At 42.0% G+C, this 27,283-nt stretch overlaps 2 protein-coding genes across 7 annotated transcripts in view; both read left to right on the forward strand.

The window, feature by feature from the left end:
- CYYR1 (cysteine and tyrosine rich 1) overlaps positions 1 to 27,283 on the forward strand; it is a 374,507-nt gene that overhangs the window by 287,624 nt on the left and 59,600 nt on the right. The gene's annotated exons all lie outside the window — the stretch shown is intronic.
- The window catches only part of APP (amyloid beta precursor protein), a 210,202-nt gene that overhangs the window by 42,905 nt on the left and 140,014 nt on the right, over positions 1 to 27,283 (forward strand). For all 6 annotated transcript variants that reach the window (XM_084871393.1, XM_084871394.1, XM_084871395.1 and 3 more), the window contains exon 2: positions 13,223 to 13,390. In XM_084871393.1, the coding sequence (XP_084727519.1) occupies positions 13,223 to 13,390 (168 nt within the window). The remainder of the gene's footprint in view (positions 1 to 13,222; positions 13,391 to 27,283) is intronic.

Here is a 27,283-nt window from a genome sequence, read left to right on the forward strand (position 1 = left end):
GTATTCTGAGCTACTCCACCTCAGGCTTGTAAGAAATCACATGGGAAGACTTTCTAGAGTGTTTAGTAGGGTTGAAGTTTATGTGCCTGCCCCCTTTCGCCCCAAGAGCTGCTTTGAGATTTGAATGCACGTTGAGAATATTACTAGGCCTTAACTTACCTAGAAAATGAGGATGAGTAGGATTTGTCCCATTTTATAATAGTACTAGACATTATAAAGATATGAAAGGATATGGACAGTCTGGTATGTACCAGGCCCAGATGTGTGTACTAGCATCCTCACAGCAGTGCAAGGTGGGGAATCCCATTAACACATTAAGCATCCAGTCTGACACTGTACTTTCTGTCCGGAAGACAAAACAGGCTGGGCGCTTAGTGTGTTAACCACCTCTCCACATTCTAGCCCCAATTTTCTCTCCCCCTCCTTGGTTTCACATTAGTCTGCAGCCTGATGTGTGGTAGAGGCTGTGGAGGGTAAGTTTCTGAGCTAACGCAGGGTAGAGAAATATGCCCTGTTTCCCTTCTCTGAGGAGTATGGGTAACACTAAGATGCAGGTGTATGCATACTACCCCACTGTACATGTTCTAAATGATCAAGTGGCGCCATTTATAAAGCTCCTACCTCTTCTGGAAGCTTGTTTTCCATTCCTTTTCCATTCCTTATTCATCTATTGATCCCTTGGAGTTCTGTTTCCTCAATTGTATAGGAGTTGGGTCAACACTGCAGTGGGTAAATGAGAAGAAATAAAGAGGAAAAAGAACTAAACACTTTAAATGTGTACTTAGTTGTACCTTAAGCGTGCTAGCATACACCTTATGCTTTGGAATACCCACTGGAAGTTCTCTAGATAGAGCCCTATTGACAAAGGAAAAGTCCACTCTGGAGCTGTGTCATTGGGTAGTGATGAATGTGATATGGCATGAAAGGTAAGTGCATCTGGCAGGTATCACAAATGTCATGGCAACACCCATAGTCTTAATATTAAGATGAGTTACAGTCATAGCCACCCAGCTTGCCAGTGATGTGGGGATAGTGTATTCCAAGGCAATAAAGTAAAGTCTGCCTTTAGCCCATAAAGATTCTGCTTCTTTGACTGTGTCTGTGCACTCACGTGATGCTGAGGCTTTTGTTTTGGGACTTGTTTGGTGCCCCATGGGTGAAATCCGGTTTGATCTTGATATGTGGTATCAGGTGACTGAAGTGCTTGACCTAACATTCCAGGACTCCATGTGTCCCCATTTCTCACCCCACCCTGTTCTCTGCGCACACATCTACCTCCCAGAGTGGGCTGGGCCCGGGACTGTGTGCAGCAAGAAAACCTTCACTGCTTGGTTCCTTGGATTTCAAAAAGCACAAACTGTTGGGTGGACTGTGATGTGAGCAGCATGAGTGTTTGGTGATCGACTTGCATGTTCTAAGCGTCACTAGAGTAAGGTTTTTTGTATTCACACAGCCACATGTGAACCATGAACAGGAGCATGGACTGTTTAACAGCATTAGACTTTTCAGATTTCAAACTTTTCTTTTTAGAAGCATGCTGAGTAAAACAAATGCATTTAATTTTTAAAATCTTGTGCATTTAAGACATTGTTATTTATAGATGTTTAAAAGAAGAAAGAAAGAGGAAGCCCACAATACCAATTAGATTTAGAGATGGCAACAATTGATTGCCATCCCCTTAAAAGCTACAATGCCTCTGTCTGGAGCATCGTCTTATTCCCCTTTTTGTTTTTAGTTCTAGGAGATAAAACCAAGAGATTGTGGCTCAGATAGCACAGTAGAGCCATTTTCTTATCTGATCCCTACCTCATATAATACATTAAATATCAAATATTTTTCCTGTTTCTGGATATAAATGTGCTGGTCTGTTGAACCAACTAAAGTCCTGAATTGCCAGGGTTTATAAAAAAAGAATAAGAGATAATGACATGCATGAGCAATAAGATTAATAAAAGACAAGCAGGTAATATGTTGACATGAACATAATTTATTATTGTGGTGTCAGTTTTGTCCTGTCTTCTGTGTGCCATGTTTAGGGCAGCACTATTCAACAGAAATATAAAGTAGGCCACATATGTCATTAAAATTGTTCTAAGAGCCACATTGAAAAAAATCACAATACAAAGTTGGAATTAATTTTAGTGATATATATTTTTATTTAACCCAATGATAATCATTCCAGCATATAAAATTTATAAATAAGGTAGCTTACAATATAGCTTTCATACTAACTCACCACAGTCTCAATTTGGGACACTACATTTTTATTGGAAAAAATTGATGGAGAGTTTATAAATTTACAGTCCAAAAAGGTGATTTGTTTGCCCAAGTTGCTTCAGACATGCTGGAAATGTTTCCAATGATAGGACTGAATAATTGGCTCTTAAATTTACATTAATTACAATGAACTCAAATGAAAATTCAGTTCTTCCCATGAACTAGCTAGATTTCAAGTGCTTAGATGCCACACGTGGCTAATGCTCACCCTTTTTGACAGTCCAGGCTCAGGGTACACAGCTATATAATAATTTTCTTGAGGTTTGCCTCCCCTTTTACTTGCTCTAAAAAACCTTCTTTAGAAGCTAGTGGCAAAGAGCTGCAAAATACTGCTCTGATAGGATAGGAGAAAAGTAATTGGAAAATGATATTCCAGATTTAAAAATAAAAAGCATGAGAACCAGTAGCCGGAATGCCAATTGGCCTGTTATGAAAAAAATAAGCGTGGACTTTAGAGTAACAGCCTAGACAGGTTTTGAGCCTCTCTAATTATCTAAGTAGATGTGGAGATGATTTATCCTGGTTCTTCTGAGAGTCAAAGGAGATAATGAAGGGAAAGGCCTAGGGAGACACTTCGATTTTTGCCCTTAATTCTTTTCCCAATTTTGTGTTTATAAGGTCAACGCTGAAGAGATACAGCAACACTGAGAAAACCAAAATAGTATCAAGATGATGCTATTGTATGTTTTTGTATGGTGGCTATATGAAACATACTAGTAAAACTTATAATGAAATAAGTAAGCCATTTCTACATCAATGATGTTGGAACTGTTACCAACATAAAAGCACATTAGACCCATTTTACATGGTATAGTCCCCATATCCTATACAATCAAAGGCTAATGTGCAAATAGACCAATCGGTGGAACAACCAAACAACCGGTTGCTATGATGTGCACTGACCACCAGGGAGTCTGCACAGGACATGGTGGCATTGGCAGCAGGCGGCAGATCATGGAACATGGCAGGTGCCAGCCGTGGCAGGATGGTGGAACAGGTGAGCAGGGGCGCGAGACCAAGGCAGGCCATTGGTCGCTGTCATTGGGGTGAGCCTCTGGTGGTTACTGAAAATTCTTTGCTCCTGCATGCCATGGTTCAGCCCAGTGCTCACACCTGCTTCTGGTGCCAGCCTGCTTGCACCCACTGCTGGCGCCAGAGCTGCTGCTCCCATCCACTGCCGGCATCCAGCACCACTGCTTGAACTCGCTGCCGGCACCCAGCGCTGGCCCCAGTCTCTTGGTGCCATCAGTGGGTGCAAGCGGAGGCTGCTGTCCCTGATTGCCCCTCAGAGCTTCTCCACCTCCCCCTGCTCCTGAGGAGTGATCCTGCACCCACTGCTGGCGCAGGCCCTGCTTGCACCCGCAGCCAGCGCTGGAGCTGCTGCTCACACCCTCTGCTGACACCCGCATGGTCCTGATCGCTTGGTGCCATCAGTGGGTGCAAGGGGCAGCTGCTGGCCCCAAACGCCCCTGAGGGTTTCTCCACCTGCCCCTACTCCTGAGGGGCGATCGGGGCAAGCACCTGTCCCTCACACCTAGCTGATGGCACCGAGTGATTGGGACCGCACTGAGCATCAACAGAGGGTGGGAGTGGGGGCTGTGGCAGGAGGGGCCGGGAAGGGGTGCCGAGGATGGGCCAAGACTCACCCTTGGGCCCACCGCAGCCTTGAGGCTCACAGTTCCTTTCAAGGTGCACGAATTCATGCACTGGGCCCCTAGTAGGTAACTAATTTCTTGGGTGTTGAATGATAAGGGTTTCTGTTGAAAGAACTCTTTCCTACTGGGCATCAGCAGCAAGAATTATTTACCAACTTTGTTATGAGATGGAAAGAGTTTGGGGTCTTTAGAAAACCTACCCTTTGAGCAGAAAGAAATACTTGATATTATCAAATGGCAAAACTGAAATGATTTAATAATGACTTTGCTTGTTATTCAGGAGGAAACAATTCCTGGTTGGGGGAGTCCAGTGCCTCACAGCAACAGAGTATTGTTCCCAGGGATTTGGGACAAGAGCAAGATTTATAGAGCCTTGGGAGAGGCAAGGAGGAAAGTGGCATGACTGGCTAATAGTCAGGGCTTGTTTCATGAGGCTAGCAGGTCCTGTTCTCTAGGGTAAGGTGAGTTAGCCAGCGCTGAATTTGAGACTTGTGATTGGTGTATGTTGGGTTTCCTTGACAGGTCTCTCCTTTAAGGGCAAGCTGGTTTAGGTTGAGATTTGTGATGTGGGCCAGGCCACTGGGTGGGGAAGCCTTGATGTGTGGGTCCCCAGGTAAAAATTAACTTGTTTTAAAAATATTTTTATTGATTTCAGATTGGAAGGGAGAGGGAGAGAGGGATAGAAACATCAATGATAAGAGAGAATCATTGATTGGCTGCCTCCTGCACGCCCCCTACTGGGGATCGAACTCACAACCCGGGTTATGTGCCCTTGACGGGAATCAAACCCTGGACCCTTCAGTCCACAGGCTGATGCTCTATCCCACATGTGTCAAACACAAGGCCCGCGGGCCAAATCCAGCCCGCCAGGCCTTGCAATGTGGCCCACACCGCGCTGTCATCACTGCACTCCGCTGTCAGTTTATGACATTGTCAGTTTATGACTGTTCAGTAAACCATTCGGCCCGCGATTTAGGCTGGATTTTAGATTTTGGCCCCTTCTCTGATTGAGTTCGACACCCCTACGACTGAGCCAAACCAGCTGGGACTAAGAATTAACTTTTATCAATACCAGCAGAGGCCAAGTATTCATCACGGAGTGAGAACTTGGCATTTGAAGCCAGGTCAGCAGTGGCAAATTTCGAGGAGTGAAATACGTGGATTTGTGCTCTGAAGGGAATTTTTTTCTCTCTTGACTCACTTTTGTGGCCAGTCTTTTTAGCCTGCAATGTGAGCTCTGAAGTAATCAGGCAGCAAATAGTGGACATGGGGAATGTGGCCGACTGCACAGAAGTAAATTAAAATTGTATGTGGTTTCAGGAACTACCTTTCATTTTTCTGGATGCTTTGACTAGCTTCTTCATTCTTCCTCACCACAAATACACACACACACACACACACACACACACACACTCACACTCACGAGGGCAAAACTTGGGGAAATTGCAATTTTTTGTTAATTTTAGAGTCAGCCTGATCATGTCAATCACACCCTTGACAGAGGCCCATCTCCAGCCTCGGCCTCTTCATAATGTGTGGCCTCTTCCTTCCCAGCCTTGGGAGGGATGATTTTACAGACTCTTCCAGGCCTGTGGTTCTCATTTTAACGCGAGCTCTCCTCTGAGATAAAATGGGCAGTTGCAGATGTTCTTATTCTGCTTAAGATTCGTTTTTTTGGTGTGTGTTTTTGGTGTGTGCGTGCACATGTGTGTGTGTGTGTGTGTGTGTGTGTGTGTGTGTGTGTTTGGTGTGTGTGTGTTTGGCATCAACAGGAAAACTGTACAGTCTTTTTCTTTACAGAGTGGAAATTGGTTTATGTTGAGCATTGTGTGATGCTTACTTGTGTCCCTCTTGAAAAGAGTTCACGCTCACCTCAGTTCGTTACCTTGCCAGTGGAAAATGAGCTCGAAAGAGAAGCAGAGCAGAGTTTTTGTGGGCTCTCATTGAATCATGCCAGGTTAGGGGACACGGTCTTTACTGGAGGAGACCGCAGATGTGATAGAAATGATATCACTGTGCTTTTTAAAGAGACGCTATACACGCATCCGAGCTGGGGAAATTGGGAGCTGATTAAAAAAGAACCAAAGAAGCATCAAACAGACTGTCAAACTACAGCGGGAATGCTGGGAGGATTGGGGGAGAGGGGGGAAGGGAGGTAAGAGATCAACCAAAGGACTTGTATGTATGCATATAAGCATAACCAATGAACACAGACACTGGGGGCGGGGGCGGAAAGGGGCATGTGTGTGTGTGGGGGGGGGAGGAGAAGCCAGAGGAAGGTCAATGGGTTGGGGGGAGAAGTACAAATATGTACTACTATTTGTAAGACTTTAAACAATAAAATAAAATTTAAATAAAATTTAAAAAAATAAAAAAAAAATCGATGTCCCTGTTCTGAGAGGCCAGCTAATTCAGACCAGCGAGAAGGCTGTTTAAATGCAGAAACCAGGTGGTTTTCATTAGCTATAAACCTTAAAATCCCATAAACCCACGGAAGCAAGTAAGCTATGGATCTGCGCCTCCTCCTCGCCAAGGGAGACCTTGCAGCCAGGCAGACAGAGAGCTCCTTGTTCCCTTCCCCTCTTAGCTGGGCCTGTGTGGGGAGGAATGCGGCCGGCCGAGCCTGCTCTATAAGGAATTGTGATCTCCTTGATGATAATAAAGAGAAACTTTTTGGGGAAAGGGAACACCCAGCTTGAACGAGGGCAGGAGAAGCTGGTGTTGCATTTGTAAATGGCAGCGATTTCCTCTGTAGGTTTCCTCGTTGGTCTCTGCCGATTGGCCTAGATTCATTCTATATGTTTATTTTCATTTCCCCCGGAGCCTCTTTAAGGCCCTTTTTTAGCCTCACTTGCTTTGGCAAGTCCATTTCGCTTCTGTACTTACTCTATTCATATATGGTGACCTTAAAATATTTCTTTCTGGCGGAAAAGGACTATTTTTAAGAGCTTTGCAGCATTATTGGATGCAATATTTACATCTCTGTCGTTCAGAACTTTCTGTAAATAGCCCCTTGGTTTCGAGGCGACGTGTGGACACTCCATTGTTCGAGCCCGTTATTTTGTTCATTGTCTCGGAACACTGTTTTCCCATGGGAAAGCATCCCTGGGAATCCTCATGATGTCAGCGCAAAGTCATTCAATGTTACAAGAATTATCTTCATCTTTGGTCTCTCAGAAATGCATAGACCATGACTGGTTCCACCAGGGTTCCAGTCTTTTAGGTGTTATCTCACGTTACCTTAGATAATGTTAAGATGAAAACAAAATTAACTCGTAATAGTTATTTAAGGGGTTATATTTCCCATCTACTAAAGCTTTTGTGTCTCTTTTCAACTGAAAAGGGAAATGCTTTTTAAAAGTTAGAAATAATTATCTTTAAGATGACTTTGACAGAATATGTATTTTCACTGGCATGAAGAAAATTTAAAGTAGGACCCAAAGGTTTTATTTTATTTATTTTAAATTTATTGTATTGATTTCTTACAGAGGAAGGGAGAGGGATAGAGAGCTAGAAACATCGATGAGAGAGAAACATCGATCAGCTGCCTCCTACACACTCCCTATTGGGGATGTGCCCACAAACAAGATCCATGCCCTTGACCGGAATCGAACCTGGGACCTTTCAGGCTGCAGGCCAACACTCTATCCACTGAGCCAAACCGGTTAGGGCAGGACCCTCAGATTTTAGTTTTAGGAGTCTCCATATCAACAGCTCCCAGATAGGGCAGTGTGTGTGACAATTAACCATTTATTTTTGAGGAATCATTCGGGATGATTAAAATGGATTTGATTAAACCTCTTGGGCCCTTGGATGGCTAAGTATTATTTCCTGTATGATCACCTGGGCTGGTCATGGTTTCCTTCTGGCTGAATGCGAAAGAGTGGACTACTCCTAGAATCCAGGTTTGTTTCTTAAATGGCTTCACTGAGAAGCCGGTGGATTATTTGTATTCTTTTAATTTATGGAGCCAATAACATAACTGAGTTATGTTACTTAAAACATGGACATCTTTACAGGTGGCCTTCAGTAAGAACAGAAAAGCTTCCGGTTCAATTTGTAATCTGGCAGAAAATTGGTCTGATCTGATTGTATGCACATGGTGTTGGTTTGGGAAGGAATGTTTGCCTGCTGATCGTGTTTCTGTGATTTAAATATTTATTTATGAAGGGCCTTTGTCATGTGAAGTGTAATAAATGTATACATATGACACATTTTTAAATTTCTAGTATAATAATTTGCTCTAATTATTGAGGAATCAAAGTTTGAACTAGTAAATAATCTCCTCTTTAAAGAAAATCAGGCATGTTAATGATCACCCTCTATACATTTACTTTTTATGGTTAATATTAGATAGCTTGTTGAAAACCCTAAAGGAACTGATGCATATATGTTTGGGGTTGAACTCTCATTGGTAAAAATGAAGAGCCTGAGGCAGCTAAAGATGTTCTTTAGTAATATTGTTACTGGACTGAAGAGGTCCATTCACCTGGGAACATCAAGGCCCAATTAAATGCAAACAGATTCTGCAGCAAAGAAAGTATAAATTTATTAGTTGAGGGAATGGCACCAAGCCCAGAGTCATAGGTAACCTACTGAGCAAAGACCTGGCTCCCCAATGGCTTCCAGGGGGCGGGTTATATAGGGAGAAAAGCATTAATCGTGGCGGCTAAAGGATTTGGCTCCTGGGCTTTTGATTGGTTGGGCCCAGGGCAGAGAGTAGTTGATTTTTGTGTCAGGTCCTGAGTCAGCCATGGCATTGTTGTTCTCTCTGCTCTTATGAGGGTGTGGTCTGTAGGGTCCTTTCACTTCCATGGGCTTGGGGCTGAAACACAACTGAAGTCAAGCTGTTTGTTCAGTTTGACCAAAACTTTGCTTCTGAGGTCAACAGACCTGAGACTTGGTTCTTAAGACAGTTTGATACGAACCAGAATCTGATGTCCTAAGGACTTGATGATTAAGAAGGGGGTAGAGGGACAGGAAGGAGAAAGGGTCATAGTAAAGAAACGGAATTTCTGTGAAGTTAAAGTATGATAGGGCTGTAATCCATTCATTTGAAGCGATAGTAAAAGGATTACCATTGGTAGTTAGTACAAACAGATGGCATTAAATAACTGCAAAGTCAAGAAGAGGGAAGGATAACGAAGTAGAGAATGGAAAGAAGTTAGAAGTCAAAGTAGGCAAAATGATGTGTTTGTCAGGTAGGGTGACCAGTTGTCCCAGCTTGCCAGGGACTTTGAGATGGAAAGTCTCACCTCCTGGCAACTTCAGTCCCAGGCAAACTGGAATGGCTGGTGATCCCTGTGGTCAGGGAGAGTACTTGGCATGGTTTATTGCTTTGTTCTCAAAAGTATACCAATGTCTAGCATGTGTTGTCTACTCACGAACTGAATGAAGAAAGACATATTGGCTGCTGCCATTTTTGTTGTTGTTGATATATCAGGGCTGCCTCTCTGTAGCGAGAAGTTAAAGAGTGAGATCACTGAAACCTTTTCATTAAAATAGGCAAAAGAGAATCGATGGCCCAATCTTTAGGACTCCTCTAGGCCAGTGGTCGGCAAACTCATTAGTCTACAGAGCCAAATATCAACAGTAGAATGATTGAAATTTCTTTTGAGAGCCAAATTTTTTAAACTTAAACTTCTTCTAATGCCACTTCTTCAAAATAGACTCTCCTAGGCCGTGGTATTTTGTGGAAGAACCACACTCAAGGGACCAAAGAGCTGCATGTGGCTCACGAGCCCCAATGTGCCGACCTCAGCTCGAGGCTGTGAATTGGAGGTCTGCAAGTTAGTGAGGAGATAATCAGAGCCAAGCAACAGGGATATTTCATTCAGACAGAAGCCAAGGAAACAGACATCCAAGGAAGAATTTGTTTATGGCAAACAAGTTGAAAAGTGACAGGTCCCGAAGAAAGACCCTGTTTGGTTTCTCAGACAGGAAGTCATGTGTAACCTTGGAGAAAGCAGTGTAAATGGTGGAATGTAAACCAGATTATAGGGGGTTCACGAAGCAGGTTAGAAAATGGTAACAATGGGTGTTTATTTAAGTCAGCAGCTGATTTAATTGGAAGAAAATGGAAAGAGGTTCCTCTAGAGCCAGGGATTAACAAATTGTGGTCCACTGGCCAAGTCTGGCTTCTGGCCTGTTTTGTAAATAACATTTTATTGTAAAAACAGTCACTCTCATTTAGCATATGCTCCGAGGCTGGTCACAACAGAGATTGTATGGCTCACAGAACCTAAAATATTTACTATCTGATCTTTTGTAGGAAAAAAAAAAAGAAAAAAAAGGCTGACCTCTTGCTCCAGATATTAACTAGAATGAAGGAATGAAGACAAGTTTGATTTTTTAAAGAGGAGATCAAAGGCTGTTTGCGGATGTATCCCGGAGTTGGAGAAAAGGGGGAGCATATTAGGTCTTATTTCTGGGCTAATAGGTCACCTCAAACTTAGTGGTTTAAAACACCATTTATTACCAGGAATTTGGGAGTCTTCTAGGTGGCTCTCACTCCCGGTCCTTCTTGGGCTTTCCGAAGTGTCAGCCACCCTTGCAGTCAGGAGAGGGCTTGCCTGAGACTGTGGGAGATTTCCAAGCTCCCTCCCTTTGCTGTGGGGACTGGAGAGCTTGGCTCCCATCCCATGGGCCTCTCCACGGGGGCTGCTTCCTGTCCTCCCAGCATGGCAGCTCCCCCACAGCGGGGGACCCTAGAGAGCAAGGAAGAAGGGAGATGTCTTCTATGACCTTGCCTTGGAAGACACGCCTCATTTTTGCTATATTCTATTTGTGGCACAGACAAACCCTGATACAGTATGGGGTGGCAATGTGAATACCAGGAGGCAGGCAGGCATTGGGGTCTCCTTGGAAGCTGGCCACCTCCCGGGAGAGCAGTTGGCACTTCTGTGTTCCTGAGGGGAGGCTATGGAATGAAGAGCATTGGTATTGACAAGGAGGTAGGCACTAGAGTGAACAGATTGTGCAGAATCTGAGGCAGAGAGGGGGATTCATTCAACAAAATAATTGCCAGTTGTCATAAAAGATCATTATGCTCAATTTGGTTAGAAGTAAGGTCCCAAGATTCTGCTAAGATTGGAAATCTTTGGGACAGGAATGAGTTTGAGCAGAATAAAATCTCCAGGGGGGATACAGTGATGATTCCATTCCTGGATTACAAATTCCTTAAGGCTAAGTCTCATAGTTTATATACAAATAAGTCAATTTTACATATTTACATATATTATAAATATATTTCATATCCTCTGTAGCATCTAATGTAGGGCCTTACCTGTTGGTATCTGATTGTTACTTGACTTTCTTGTAATGTTATTATCTTACTACTTATTTCAATAAAATTAACAAAATTTGGCCTACTTGGCATGGCTCAGTGGTTGAGTGTCGACCTATGAACCGGTAGGTCACGGTTCAATTCCAGCTCAGGGCACATGCCCAGGTTGCGGGCTCGATCCCCAGTGGGGGTTATACAGGAGGCAGCCAATCAATGATTTTCTCCCATCATTGATGTTTTTCTTTCTCTCCCTCACCCTTCCTCTCTATGAAATCAATAAAAAATATATATATATTTAAAAAACTTTTTGACAAAATTTGTATTCTGATTTTTAAGAGCAAGGCATTGGATTCTCTCTCACTCCCTCAGAAAGGCTGTTGAAACGTCAGTGTGTAGAGCATCCTGCTCAGGCTGCTGCTTTGCACCCATTGGGGAATGAACCTCTCCCTTTCTGGCTTGGACATTGCAGGAGGTGTCAAGAGACCCAAATTGGGAACTTGAGGGGTCCCAGCAGTTCCTGCTGACAATCCGATTCTGGGGCTTTGCTGATTGTTCCATCTGGCAATGGAGGGACAATGTGTTGTTAATTAAATATGATTCACAGGATGGAAGTGGAAATGGAGAAAATGTTACCTGGAATATGGTTTCAGGGATTTTGCCCAGAGGTTTTGCACGCTGGTCAGGGATGGATCTCAGCTGGGTTTGGTGCCAGACTTTTTTAAAGGAAGTACATCCCCTGTTGTGATTGCACAAAAAAAAACATATGAAGATGGCCAGCATGGACAGATGTGCGATCTATTTTTACATTTCTGTGGGAAGAAATGTTAGGAAGTCGTTTTGTTATTTTGTGTGTGTTTTTTTGGTGGTGGTGGTTTTTTTAAAACTGAAATCTTTCAGGGCAATTTTATGCAGTTTTTTTCTTCCCGTGAACCATTTGTAGAAGTGATACAAGTTATTGTAGAATCACCCAGTTCTTTGCCACATGAACGGCTTCTGTTGGAAGGTACCCCTTCCTGCCCTGGATGCTACACATCGCCTCAGCAGCTGGCGTTAACAAGGAAGGACTTAATATACTAATTATGTCTTTTGATTCCTTGGTTTTGAATAACACTTTCCTGGGGGGTTAATTTTCACCTCTGGCTGATTGTTTTTCTTTTAAGATACCAGAACCTCTGGAGTGAGGCAGTACAGATACTTTTTAGTACTTCCCTTTAAAAAAATATTTACGAGAAGGGAATACCTATGGGCAGAAGGGTGGGAAATACAGAAGGGACCTTTTCCAAAGTTCTTTTCCTGACATGCTATCGTGCCTGTGGCAGGAATACCTGAGGCCACCAGCGCTCACTGCACAGCAGCAGGTGGGTGCTGTGCGGGGCTCCGAGGGAGACCTGTGCCTGCTTGCACTGTGTTTGGGAAGATGGGACCAGCATCCTTAACATACTCGAGAGCTGACATAGTGTTAACAAGGAAATGTTCCAGGGGGAAAAAAAACAACGGGTGAAGGGTCAACAAACTCAGTCATATTTGGGCATGGTAAAGAAAACAGTAGTTTTTCTGTTCAAAAAATTATACTGGCCAGCATGGCTCAGTGTTTGTGTGAGCCAGATTGGAGGCATTGTGAGAATATGGTTTCCTCTAGAGTGGATATATTAATTTCAGGGGGAAAAAGTCTTATTTTATTGTCAGAGCCTTTCAGGGGGCACCACAAGATCTGCCAGGGGGAAATGTGGACACACATATATAAACTTTTCAATGAATACTTTCCTCTCAATATTACTGATTTCTCCACTTACTGTAAAAGAAAAAAGTACTGTGTTACAGGAGGTTGGAGATGTAGGTAGCATGCATCATAGTTAACTTCAAGGCATGTTGAAGGTGGGGCACATTCATGATGGAGAATTGCCAAGGATAGTACTATTCTTGCTCTTGTTGCCTAGTCCCACGCACCCCAGCGTCTCCCCGAGAACTGTGGGTTGCCATAACTAACCCAGATCTGTTTTTCCAGGTGCCCACTGATGGCAATGCCGGCCTGCTTGCAGAACCCCAGGTCGCCATGTTTTGCGGCAAACTGAACATGCACATGAACGTGCAGAATGGGAAGTGGGAGTCAGACCCATCGGGGACCAAGACCTGCATCGGCACCAAGGAGGGCATCCTCCAGTACTGCCAGGAGGTAAGTCCTGCCGGCGGCCATGCTGGACCACCTGCCTGTATTGTTTCTGACATTATACATTTGCATTTTATCTCTCCCAGTGAAAAATCTTTTTCCTGGTGATTTACTCTCCCCTATGCATTAATATTTTTTTTAAAAATATGTTATACTCCGGCCACTAATAAACCAACTGAGTAAAATGTGAGATATCTCGGTATATCCTTTTATCTTTAGTATATCTCACTACAGGTGCTCAAAGTATTGTGTGTAAGAGTGACTAGACTTACGTTTATTTATATTACTAACCTAATACATTTTAGTTCCTTTATTTCTGCTTGTGTTCAGTTTTTCCCTCCGTATTCATTTTGAAAAATGGTTAGTGTTAAAACACTGAAACTGTAAAACGTTGTGCTCAGAAACATCATTTGCTGCCCATCTTCTATTGATTAATATTTTCATTCTTCCTGATCGATCCTTCTTGTAAAAGAGAATATTCTTTATTATTATTATTATTATTATTATTATTATTATTTAAAAGGGCAGCTTACTGAAAGCACTGTTTTTTCTGCACTTTGCTTTGTGGACTTGCCTTTGCTAAGCTGAGAGGTCTTCATCCATCGGGATCTTTATCCCTTGTGCAATTCTTCCTCATCTCCTTGCTGTTACTGTTCAGGGTGCTCCTTCCTGATTAATTCAGTTTAAAATACCTGCGGTCCCAGTCCTGTTACTCGCCTTTCACTAGACACCTGCCTATTCTAGGCTATGTGTGTATTTATAGCAATATATTCTTCTAATTTGGCAAATACAAGGTCAGTGATTGTTGATCTCTGGGATAGCAATTTCAGTGGAATAGAAGTCCAATTGCCGTAGGGGACAGGAAGAATGCATGAAAGGATAGTGAAGACCTAGAAACCAAGGAAAAACCTAGAAACCAAGCAGTGGTTGAGGGCAGTTCACGGAAAGGGGGAAACACTTTGTTTTTTTTTTAAAGGGAAGGAACTTAAGTTAAAGGAAGCTTAAAGCAAACTGTGGGAAGGGTGGCTGTCCATCAAAAGAAAACTAGGCTCAGGTATCCAGGGAGAAATGGGATCCAGTGGATAGGTGATTGATTGGCTGAGTCTTGGAAAAGAGGAGGAAATCGTGGGTTGATTAGCCAGCTTGTGTTTGCCAGAAGATGGATGTTCACTCAACATCTTACACACGGAGAATGGTTCCTACCGCAGCTGAGAAGGATCTTGGGATGGGGGTAGCTTAGAGAATTTTAATGAAGACATCCAGAAGCTGGTTCCTCAGATGTTAGAACTGAGACTCAGTGCTGCCTGGGATTTCTCTCTTGGGGTCTCTTGTTTTTTGCTTGTCCTTGCACCCATACATTTGTTCACCTCCTGCAGAGATGAGCTTTCTCAAGGAGGCCAGGCAAGGTGGCTGCCAGGAGCTCCGGAAGGCTGCCATCTGCGTTGGGCTTCTCAACTGCATTATGTGCATTATCATTCCAAGGAGGGATTCTGGCTGGCCCTGCCTTGGGTCATACATCTACCTACCTTTGTCATCAGTCCTGGGACTGGCCTGTGTTGCCAGGTGGGGGTGTGTTGCCAGGTGGGGGTGTGGCCTGTTGGACAGCTAGACCTGAGCCACATAGTGTGGGGAGAGGGGGAACTTTTGCCAGGAAGTGGATGAAGGTGGCATGGGACAACATAAAAGATGACCGCAGCCAACACAGTGAGCTTAGAAACACACAGCATGTTAGAAAAGGGTTACAGGTTGGAGAGTGGGTAGCTGAGGACATGTATGGTGCCTCCTTATTTTAACCAGCTTTGGGGAAAGTATGTGTGTGGGGAAGGGGAGGGAATAGATATTTACTCAGAACTTTTAAACAGTGTTGGGCATTTTTTTTGTTGAATGGTGCATCCTGAACTACCTAGAACATTCCTTATTGATATGTTAGGATCTTCCTCCCACTTCCCACACTATAGGCATTCTGATATTTTTCTTTTATAATTAGAGATAATGAATAGTTTTTGTTTATAAGATTGAATTTTATGTGTGTTATTGGAAAATGTTTATGTTCTTTTATTATTATTTTTTTAACCCCATGTTTTATTTTAAACAATATTGATTGATTCCCTATTAGCATAGCCACATCTAAGCTGCACAAATTTCCTACCTCTTCTTCAGACAGGTTTTTAAAATTAATATTACTTTCATATTTTCAATGTTGTAATATTATAATTTGTTCTCTTGGCATAAATTCCTAAGAGATAGGTATAAGTTTTGTCTTTAACTGGGTTCATCGTTTACAACCAAAGCATTTTTATTCCTATATTATTTATTTTTATCCCTCTTCTGTTTTTGATGTCTGCATCTTAGTTATTTCTAGAAGTTGCATTTTATCTCAAGTTTAGCTCTGACCCAACATTCACTAGTAGTCATTTTGCAGTAATTTTTATTGAACAATGGTTTAATTGGGTATAGAACTCCAGACGGATGAGCATTTTTGCACCATGAAGATATTTTCAACTTATTCTGTCATCTATCATTTGCACATTCCTTCTAGAAAATGTACAGAAACCGTGACTATTTATTGCCATTTATAGTGCTACTCACTATTTTCCTTCCAATAGTGATGAGTAGATTTTTTTTCTCTTCATGCTCATTCAGTGCCTCTATTTTAGAGACAGCTGGTTGAGTCAGGAAAGCAGCTGTTACTAGCCTGTAGACCTAGGACAAAAGAAACCAACTGAACTCATGACCGTGAACTCATTTTGACCTTTTGCTAACTAGTGTAACTCTCGGTTAAATTTGTTTTTTCAAAAGGATTGCCCATATAAGCTGCACATTGTATCTGTTGATGTTTCACTTGATATGATGTGCCAAATATTATTTTGATGAATTATCTAGTCTATCTTTGTAGCATCATGTGCTTCTCAATTTGTGTTCCTTGCTGTTGTTTTTATGAATATTGTCAATTTGGCCCCCTGATTTCTCTTGTGCTATCATGAGTCAAGGTCAAAATTAAGGAGAAAAATCGAGTGTTTTACCTTTGTTCCTGGTTGTAAACCCATACGAAGTTTTATTGAGAAGACAGTTCCAAACTTAGGGTTTAAATGGAGTATTTGTTTATCTGCATTTTAATCCTCCAAATTCCAGGTGCTTTGTGTTTTCCCTCCCCCTTTCCCCCCCCAGTAATAAGGTATACTTATGCCCAGTCTCATTCAGATATTTGCCTTTCTTTGTATTTTTCTCTTTTATATTAGCACGGTCAGCACCATTTTAGAACTTTCTTTTGTATAGTTATCAAATATATATTGAGGACTGCTATTGACTGAATGCTTGTGACCTCTCTCCCCCACCTCCCCTTGCCTAGTTCTTATATTGAAACCCTAACTCTAACATGATGGTATTTGGAGGTGGAGCCTTTGGGTTAGGTGAGGTCATGAAGGTGGGGCCCTTATGAAGGGATTAGTGCCCTTATGGAAAGGGGCATCAGACTTTCAGAGAATTTGCTCTGTCTTCTGTCTCCCTGCTCACACAAGGAGCTCATGTGAGGACCCAGGAGAAGGCGGCCATCTACCTGCAAGTCAGGAAGAGAGCTCTCACCAGAACCTGGTCATGCTGGCCCCGAGACCTCAGACTTTTTCCTCCAGGATTAGAAGAAAATAAAATTCTGTTGCTTAAGCCACCCAGTGTGTGGTAATTTATTATGGCAGATGGCAGCTGGAGCTTCACTAGGACTTATCATGGTTTCTGTGGGCAAAAGGGATACAGACCCAATGTGTCGCTGAGAATAACTGTTTCTGGAGGTCATGTCTAAGGAAGCATTTTATCTGAAACAGCTCTGACCCAGCACCCACTAGTAGTCATTCACTTAGAAAGTGCTTGTGGGTGGCCTTGTTGGCCTGGGGATTGCAGCAGAATGGGCCCTGAGAGAGCCTCCCCTCAAATGGAGCCATGGCTTCCTTTTGCAGGGACTATTTCTTCCCACTGATGGAATTCTAAACAGATTTTTAGGCGAGAGTTGAAGGAATGTTGGCCCGTAGTCCAGATTTGCCCTCAGTTTATGTTTATCTACTTAAGATGTAAGTGCTATGATACACACGGAATAGTAGAGTGATAAACATGTACATGACTAAATATTCCGCTAAATATACTATATACTGAAAGCCTAATATGCAAATTGTCCCCTCCACCAGAACCAGGGGGTGGAGCTGGCCAGCCAACTGCGGGAAGGGAGGCTCCATTCGGCAGGCGGGGGGTCGGGGAAGGTGTGTGTGGGGGGTCCCAATTGACAGCTGTTAGGGACCCTACCCATGCACAAATTTCATGCCTCTAGTACTAAATAATCACCAAGTATGCTTTCTCAAAGTATTAAGCAAGCCCTAGATTGTACTTTATATGACTCTATAGTAATAGGTTCCATTGTGGGCTGTTGATGAATTATGCCTTCATCAGCTACCCTCTTGGTTGAACCCGAGACTTGCTTTAACCAGTAGGATGGAGTTGAGGTGACACTGGTTTAGTTCTGGGTCTAAGCCTTAAAATGTTCTAGAAGCTTCTCTTTTCATGCTCTTGAAAGGCAGGAATATTGCCCAAATGGAAGAGAATGGAGCCTCCCATCCATAGCCCTACCTATGCTCCCAGCCAGCTGCCCACACCATACACCTGGGCAGAGCCAGGTGGGACCTTGCAGCCTTCCTTGTAGCTCTCTGGCTGACAGCACCAGGGAAAGAAGAATTGCCCAGTCAACCCACAGCACTGTGAGAAATCGTACAGTATTATGTAGTTGTTAGCTTTCAAGATGGCTCCCAACAATCCTTGCCTCCCTCCCCTTATTTATGCCCACGTGTGGTCTCCTTTCACACTGTGCGGGGCTGACACGTATAATCAATGAGATATTACAGGAATGATGTTGTTTGTGACTTTTGAAGCTAATTCAGAAAAGACCCATGGCTTCCACCTTGCATAATTCTTGCTGTGGCAGGAGCCAGCCACCTGTCAGGAGGACATCCTAGAGGACTGGGGAGGTGTGCATGTGGCGAGGAGCGGCCTATCAGCAGCCAGTACCAGCTTGACAGGCATGTGAACGAACCAATTGGAAGTGGACCCTGTAGCCTAGTCAGGGCTTCACGTGACTGTGGCCCAGGTCTTAACTGCATCCTTGTGAGAGCCTGCATCCCTCCATTAAGCCACTTCCATGTCTAACCCACTAAAATTGTGCCCTCTAAGAAACATTTCATTGTTTGCAGCCACTAAGTTTTGGGATAGTTTGTGTGCAATAACAGGACCACAACAGACATTCCCGCAATTACTATTTTCCTCTGGGGTCCTTTAATAGAAAACAGCTCCCTTTTTCTGTTCTATACGAGATGCAGAAAGTGCTGCCATCATGAAAACAACTTGAAAATAACGATATAAATTATTCATCATTTAACAGCCCAAAGTGGCCACTTGCCTTAATGAGCTGCTACAGTACCCAAACATTGGTCTAAGGAACTAGCAGTCTTATAAATAGAATAAAACTAGGATAATATTCCATTGAAGAATATTAAAACCTAGGGGAGGGATGGGGGGGAAATGAGAATCTGTAGCTTTTATTGTCCTTTTGACTGAAATGAGATTTTTTTTCCCTTTTCTAAAAGACAAACAGTTTGATTAAACCAAGAGCTTTGTGATGAGAAAAGAAAAGAAAAGAAAAGAAAAGAAAAGAAAAAGGAAATGTATTTTGATTCTTCATCTAAAGAATCTAGTCTTTTCCCTAATGTAATTCAAGCAAATTTAACAAATATTTACGGAGTGCACACAGGAGAGTATTTTGTGTCACATGTAGCTGAATGGTGGGGAGATACCACTCTGGCTCATGAGGAGCTCATATGCATACACAACTAGATAAGTTGAAAAGAGGATTTAGAAAATGCAAAGGTGGAATGAGTCTGTAAAACAGAGGGTCTTGATTATAAATACGGGGGTTTGCAGTCTGATTCTGAGCCAAACTAGTTTCGGCAGACCTCCCTTTTTGATAGGAATGCACAGGTGTAGGGGTGTCAAGTGTGTGTCGTACAAGTTAAAAATTGTCAACTTAAATGAGAAGTTTGAGCCCCAGCATTGTTTTGTTTTTTTTTTCTTTTGTTTTGTTTTGTTTTGTTTTTTACAGAACTTAAAACACAGGCTCTGCCGCCCTCTTTATCCCTAACCTTCAGAGCACCCTGGGGTGAGGTAGGGGCTTGGAGCAGATGTCCATGGCTCTGCTAACACACAGGGGAACAGCTCTCTGGGGGGACTTTTGAACAGGTTAAGCCTCAAGCACTGGCAGATATTTCCAGCTGGGAAAGAAACAAGTGGATGTGGCTTGTTTATCATCCCTTCTCTTAGATGATGGGCATACTCTTTTTCCTAAGTGTTTTCTTTTCCACAGCAAACAGTAAGTGTTTTCTGTTTCTTTAACCTTCTTGCTCTAAATGAACAGTTGTCTTTGTCTATAAATGAACAGGTTCACCAGACAAAGCTTACCAACATCTGAATAAAATAAAAACTGCCCCTTTGATGAGTTGAACTAAGCCATTTCCTTTGCCCAACTTTCTACTCTAAAATATATTACCGAATCTGGGATTCCCAGTTAAGAATCGTTCCTCAGGCTTATTTTCATTCCACAGTAATAATGGAGTTAAAATCATTTTTTTTTAAAAAACAAAGGACACATGGGATTTTTTAATCTAACCAATTTCGGGGGCATGCTGTCCACCCAGGGCTGTGGCAGAAGCCACACCCTTGGCCATTGTGATATTGCTGTGTCTGCCATCCACGTTGGTAGGCTTAAAAGTGACAAATTACAGGCACATAAACATTGTGGTTTGGGAGAGATTCAAATATTCCTGTTAGGTGAAACAACTTTTGAATTGACGTATTCAGCTACCTAATGTGAGGACAGATCTACTTTATGCATTAGTGATCAATATAAAAACTAGGAATTGCACAAATCACAGTATGTAGAGCTCGATGAGATAAAACCAGTTTGGACTTTCTTTTTTACACAGTAATCATTTAATCAAATGACTGTTTGATTTAACATTTCTTCTTGTTATTATCTATCTCATTCCTAAATGCATACTCAATGATTACAGATTTGCAGTCATACTTTTATAATCGGCACTTTATTTAGAAATATAAGAAAATTTCCCTAAATTAACAGAATGAGAATCTAGGCTATAGGTGTGCACATCTGTTTGTGTTTTCACATTTGTGTTCTGTCCTATTTATTTGAGTGACACCCCTTCTCCCCGCCAATTTGTTTTTACATTTGGCCCTTCGGAATAAAAGTGATATTAAACAAGGTTCTTGGACAGTCTTTTCCAAGTCAAAAAGTATACATGTATGTGCATTTATATACAGTGTGAGGAACAAACTTGGGCCAAATTCTTGGGAAATCAGCTAATGCCCGAGTGCATTTTCCATCCTGGCTTTAGGCCCACATTGAGCAAGCCCAGCACTGCTCACAGGTCCCGTTATTACCATTACACTTGTGTTTCATCAGCTGCTCATTGCCTCTCAGCACCTCATTGGGTTGTAACCAGAGAATGTTTTCAGTTGGTTTCTGCTTCTCTTTCTCAATTAAATTAGTCATTCTGTTTCCAATAGTCCTCGCGATGAAAAGAATTTACAATGAAAACAGTCTGATAGGATTTTTTTTCTTTTGCATTCCAGAAAAAATTTAAAGAAGGAAGTTTGTCATTTTAATCCAGACACAAACTTGGTTTTGTTTTAAAACTTATCCTTAACGGGCTCCTGGAGTGCTCAGACATGGCTCCTATTTTCACCGAGCTTCTCCTCCATCAAGTTTCCTCTTCTGTGAAACGGAGCGATTGCCCACGATAGATGAGGGTGACATGACGAACATGAAACATTTGCAATGATTCTGCACAGAGTAAACCCTCAATCATTATATGTTTTCTTTATTCTCCTCTTGAATATGTTATTTAAAAAGAAATCGGTAAAAGCTTTCAAGGGAAATGACCCCTGCTTTAGGCTACCTCTATACCAGAGGTTCCCAAACTTGTTTGTGCCGTAGACCCCTTGCCATGTTTTTCGGTTTTGGGTAGACCCCCTACTTACCTGATATTGATTTTTTTGTAAATTTCTAACTGTAGTGAAGTTTAGGTTAAAATTTAATAAAAAATAATGTACCTACTTTTCTCCGGCATTCTCAAACAAAATAACACTGATTCACTATAATTTGTATGATAAACTATCAGTTTATATTTTTTAAAATATTTTCTCAGCACTTTCCTATTCAAGATTCAGGAAACGAATGAACGTATTTTTCTCACATTCATATTTATAGAGTGACGAATTGAACAAGTCGGTGCAAGTTCGCGAAGCTTTGAGACAAAAATTGGCAAGAATGTTTACTGCACGTATGCTTGTAACAATATGATACTGGTATATCATTATGTGCAGGTTTTTATCCTACAACTTAAACAATTTTATAAACATATATAATAAATTTTTTACTTCATAGGTACTTTTATAAATAATTTATATGTTTTTATATTATAAGATAATATGATGTAAGTAAATAGGTACTATCAGTGTATGTTGAGATCCACTATCGTGGACCCCCATTTTCATTTCATGGACCCCCAAATTTTTTTTTCGCTGACGTAGACCCCTTGCAGGTTGTCATAGACCCCTGGGGGTCGATATAGACCACTTTGGGAATCACTGCTCTATACCATGCCACTGCAGGGGTTTTGAGTTTTTGTTTCATGTAAATGTTCATTCCTGCCAACTGCCATTGTGTATATACAATTTGGATCTTGGTTGTTTCTGCATTTATTTATTTTTTTCTGCCTGTAATGTAAATTTAGAAATTTGACTGTTTCAGCTGGGATAGTTTGCTGTTGTTGTTGTTTTTTTGTTTGTTTTTGTTTTTGTTGTGTGTGTGTGTGTGTGTGTGTGTGTGTTTTACTTTAATTTTGAGCATCATGAAAGTACATAAACATTGTCTTGACTCTTTACTTTTTATTCTTTTTAATTCAAAATTCCAACCACATATTCCAATTAGCAAGAATAGCCTAATGCCCCACGTACCTATCGCTTCACCTCCTCAGTGATCAAATCTGATCACTGATTCCTGGATATCTCTGGAATGCAGTGCTTTTGTCCTGCCTCCTTCAAGGTTAGCATTATTTTGGACAAGAACCTTGTGCAGATGTGTAGTTCATCTTTTTTGCAGAACTGTAAATTGACTAAGATGAATGCTACTGACTGACTTCTTACGTATTTAGTGTCGTTTCATTAATATTACACAATTGCTGGCACTTTTATTTAAAAGAAAAGAAACATCCTTGAGAATATGTTTAAAAATTAATTTCAAAAGTGGGAAGACTGGAAAGAACTGTAAGCAAATTATTTTCAGAATTAACAACAATTCCCTGGACCCTGACCATTAACTATTTTCAGCCTTTTCCTAGCTGGTTTGATTTTGGCATTCGTGGAGTATCCTTGGTCTTTTGGGATGCAGTTGTGTGTAAACAAGACTTTTGTCATTAATTCCTTATTCCACATTGCAAAAGGGACTATAGGGATTCCCCTATTTGCTCCTAATATTGGAAATAGAGGAAATTTTCTATAGAACTCTTACAACAAATGTCTTAAAGAAATACTTTTCTATTTCTGCATATCTAACAACATGTTTTTGGCTTTCTTAAATATCATCAATTTTTTTTCTTGGTATGCATATTTAACAACTTAAATGTCATCTTGTTGGAGATTAATATATTTCCAATTTGGATAGAGAGAGAGAGAAAAAAGGACTTTTTAGATTTTTTAAACTTGGAATGAAAATGTTCTGATGGTGATCAAGCTTTAAGATATTTTTCTGTAGTGGGCAAAACCACGTAGGCTACCAACCGCAGCCTCGGATGCATTATCTTTCAAAGATAAAGCATGCTTCTATGGCTAGAAGAGTAGGCGCTTTCAGGTGCCTAGACCAACTGATGGTCTGGGCCCTCTTAGCCTAAGTGAGAGACCGACTCTTGCTTCTTTCTGAGCCTCTTTCTCAGCTGTGTAATTAATACTAATCTGCAGCTCTTTATATAAGATGCTACTGTTTGAATAAGATGCCACATCATACATACTTGGAAAAATAATATTGGAAGACACCGAGATGCTTGTTTGTTCTCAAAAGCTCATAATCCAACTCTTAATATTATACTATTTGTAGCATCTTATTTAGGAGATACATTGATACTACCCAGTGGGAGATTAATATATAATGAATTCCCCTCCGTGATGCAGTCTGAACTTAACCAGAAATATTCATTAAATAGTTATTAGGCACTTACTGTGCAGTCTTAGTGTTGGCCATTAATGAGGGGAACACACAAATGAATCACATGGTCCCGCCCTTTAAGGGATGTGTAGTTTGATAGGACACCTAAGTGTCAGGGCTGGTAGAAAGTGGTTGGGGATCAGGGAAATGTGGCTGGATAAAATGCTTTGGATACGGAGATTGAAAGGATGAGGGGAGGGCATGTTAGTGAACCAGCATTTGAGTCAGGCTTTTTCTAGGGTTTTGATCAAAATAAAACTACCAACTTATGTTTAAAAGTGTGTGTGTGTGTGTGTGTGTGTGGTGGTGGTGGGGGGGGGCCCTAATGAAGGGCACACACCATGCCTCCATGGGTTGATAGGTAATCAGGCAGTCCCTGTCTGATCCTCTGTCTTGTCTGTCTGTCTGTTTTTGTTTAGGCTACTAGGCTGTCTCATCTTAGCTTCTTTTTCTGCACATCTTCCCAGTCTCCTGTGGTAGACCAGCTGATTCTTCCAGATATCTTATTCCTCTTCACACACCAGTTCAGAGATGCATCAACTCTGGCCATGGCTTATCCTACCTGCCACTCAGGTGTCCCCTCATCTAGCTGGAGCCTGTATATACTACCATGTTTCCCCAAAAATAAGACATCCTCCGAAAATAAGACCTAACACATAGAAAGATAAGACATCCCCTGAAAATAAGACCTAGTGCAACTTTGGTTGAAAAAATTAATATAAGACACTCTTATTTTTGGGGAAACAGGGTAGTCTAGAATTCTTTTTTCTTTTTTTATTGATATCAGAGATGATGGAAGAGGGAGAGAGAGAGAAACATCAGTGATAAGAGAGAATCATTGGTTGGTTGTCTCCTGCACACCCTCCAATGACGACTGAACCCGCAACCCAGGCCTGTGCCCCCAACCAGAACTGAACCCGGGACCCCTTGGTCCACGGGCCAACTCTCTATCCACTGAGCTGAACCAGCTAGGGCTAGTCTAGAACTCTTGAAGAAAATGCAATTTGCTGTTTGCTTTCCTTTGGCTGTAATCAGCCAACTGGATGGAGCAGAAGAGTTCAAGTGCTCACTAATGAGTTCTCCTTCAGAGGACTGGGGGCTGGGGCTCTGTGGGAGGTGGAGGGGCCTGGCAGCTGTCTGAGAGCTTAAACCACAGGTAATGCACGCGGAGCGCCAGAGGAAGGCAGCGGGGTGCCAGATTGTCAGATTGTGCTTTCCTCCCTTCAGGAAAGTGCATTTTCCCTGGAAGGGTAGTGCAGCTATGTACTTAGCACAGATATGAGGCGCACTGGGATAAATTCCAGAAAGCATTCCTGAAGGAGGAGAGAGGGATTCACATTACGGTACAGGGGATGGAGGGGGTGTGTCCACATGGGAGGACCTAATGGGCTTGGTGTGCGCAGTGTGGTGTAATGTAAAGGGTCTTAGGTGAGAGTGTGTATGGAGCACAGTGTATGGATCTATTCATGCAGCTGTAATTCAGGAAGATTTATTGGAACTGAGGACAGTTTGCTTTTCAGGGAACTAACACAAGCCTGGACTTGCTACTTCTTTACGTTTTTATTGATGTGCCTGTGGTTTTCTAAAGTCTATCCTATATAATAAAAGCCCAGCAACCGAAAGGCGGAATGACCAGAACCGTTGTCACTATGACAAGTCACTGTGACAAGTCACTGTGACATGTACTGACCACTAGGGGGCAGATACTTAACGCAGGAGCTGCCCAGGTGGACAGTGCACTCCCACAGTGGGAGCTCTGCTCAGCTGACTGGGATGAGTGGCGCCCCCACAGTGGGCCGATCCCTGCAGGCCATGCCCCCCACCAGTGCACAAATTCTGTGCACTGGGCCTCTAGTTTTTTAATAATCAAATAAATCATTATTCATAATTGGGGTTGGAGAATTTCTTTGTTGGGGACATAATTTTATATTTCTGTATATATAACTACATGTTTTTGGCTTTCTTAAATGTCAGGTTTTTTAAATTTAAATAACTGAAGGGATTCATATCCTTATTTCCTTCTTATGTGATGATTTGAGATACAGCAAAGAAAATATGAAACATGGAACTAATGCTTGTGATTAATTATGATGAAAAGTCAGGGACTTACTACCTCAAGCACATTGGTGTATCTAATTATGTTAATCCTTACTCTTGCCTAAAACTATAAGCTCTGCTATTGTTTCAACCCAAAGTGCTTATTTGTCTCTGGTCCTATACTGGAGCTGCTTACTAAAAACAAAACAAAACGCTAGGTATGCAGTACTTGGGATTTTCGTCAGAAACTTCACCGTGATTTTTTCATTATGTTTTCTGTTCTATTGTTTATTTTCTGAGTTGGGGGCTGCTTGTGCTATGTGGTAATCACTTTGACCAACTGGGACTGGCTGTGTTCCAGGAGAAATTTGGTGACCTTGATTGTTGATGTTCCTCCCTCTTTCTAAATAAACATGATGTCACAACAACAGAATTGCATTATCTTTGGCAGCTCCCAGTGAGTGACTTCTCGTCTGTGAATAACAGTAGGGAAGTCAGGGCTGCAGGTAAACCAAGCATGGGATCCACGTGGTTCAGATCCTATAATCTCCTCCATCTACATGTTACCCGTGGTTGCCAATGGTGTTCTGGAGAGAGACTTAGAAGCATGGGAAATGAGACCTATGCCCTAGATTCTTGTGGTGGGAACTGAAGCAAATTCCTGGCTGATCACTTCGGGAAGCTCAGGTGATCTTTGGGTGAGGCCCGATTGCCAGAAGATTAGAGGCCCAAATGAATGACTGCTCTGTCACACCGGCTATGACCCCAGGACACTGAGGATGGTTTGCTACGCAAACCAGAGATCCTGTTTTCCTCCTTATCAGCGTGTACCCCACCAACAGTTTCTGTGGTTTTGAGTTGAAAAGAAGAAAATGTGACTTGACTGCCTGCCACGGGGTTTATGGGAAACCGAGCGCTCCTGGGAACATGCTCAGCAGGGCCGCGCTTCTGTGAAGTGGCAGCTGGAGCCTCTCTGGACAAATGCAGTAACTCACACTTTACGGCACATAAAGTCGTGTCCCTCCGGGCGCGTTCTCTCGTGTCACAGAGTTTATGACTTGTGAGTGCTGCCCTTTTGTGAGATAATAAACAAGGGAAGGTGGTGGGAGAGTTATGCGTATTCCTGTGCAAAGAACCGCTTCACCTGCTTCATAGGGGAAAAGGCCTGGGGGGTCATTAAATTTTTAGTGGTTTTGGAGTGGAGCATTATCTGAGCCTGAAATGCATGCATTGTAGTAGTGCTAAGATACTTAACGTAGGAAATGAAATGAAGGGAAGGTGGCTTTTTCTTTTAGGAGCTAAGTTACTGGCATTGTTTTTCTGTGTGTGTGTGCGCGTGTGTGTGTGTTCTCATAGCATATGCTTTCAACACTAAATGTACCCCATGCTACACTAATGGGTGCCTTATTTTTTTTTAAAAAAAATAGACTTTATGTTTTAATTTTTAATATATATATATATATATATACATATATATATATATATTATTAATTTTTTACAGAGAGAAAGGGAGAGAGATAGTTAGAAACATCAATCAGCTGCCTCTTGCATGC

Source organism: Pipistrellus hanaki (genome assembly GCF_964339955.1).
Source record: "Pipistrellus hanaki genome assembly, chromosome: 2".
Lineage (NCBI taxonomy): Eukaryota > Metazoa > Chordata > Mammalia > Chiroptera > Vespertilionidae > Pipistrellus > Pipistrellus hanaki.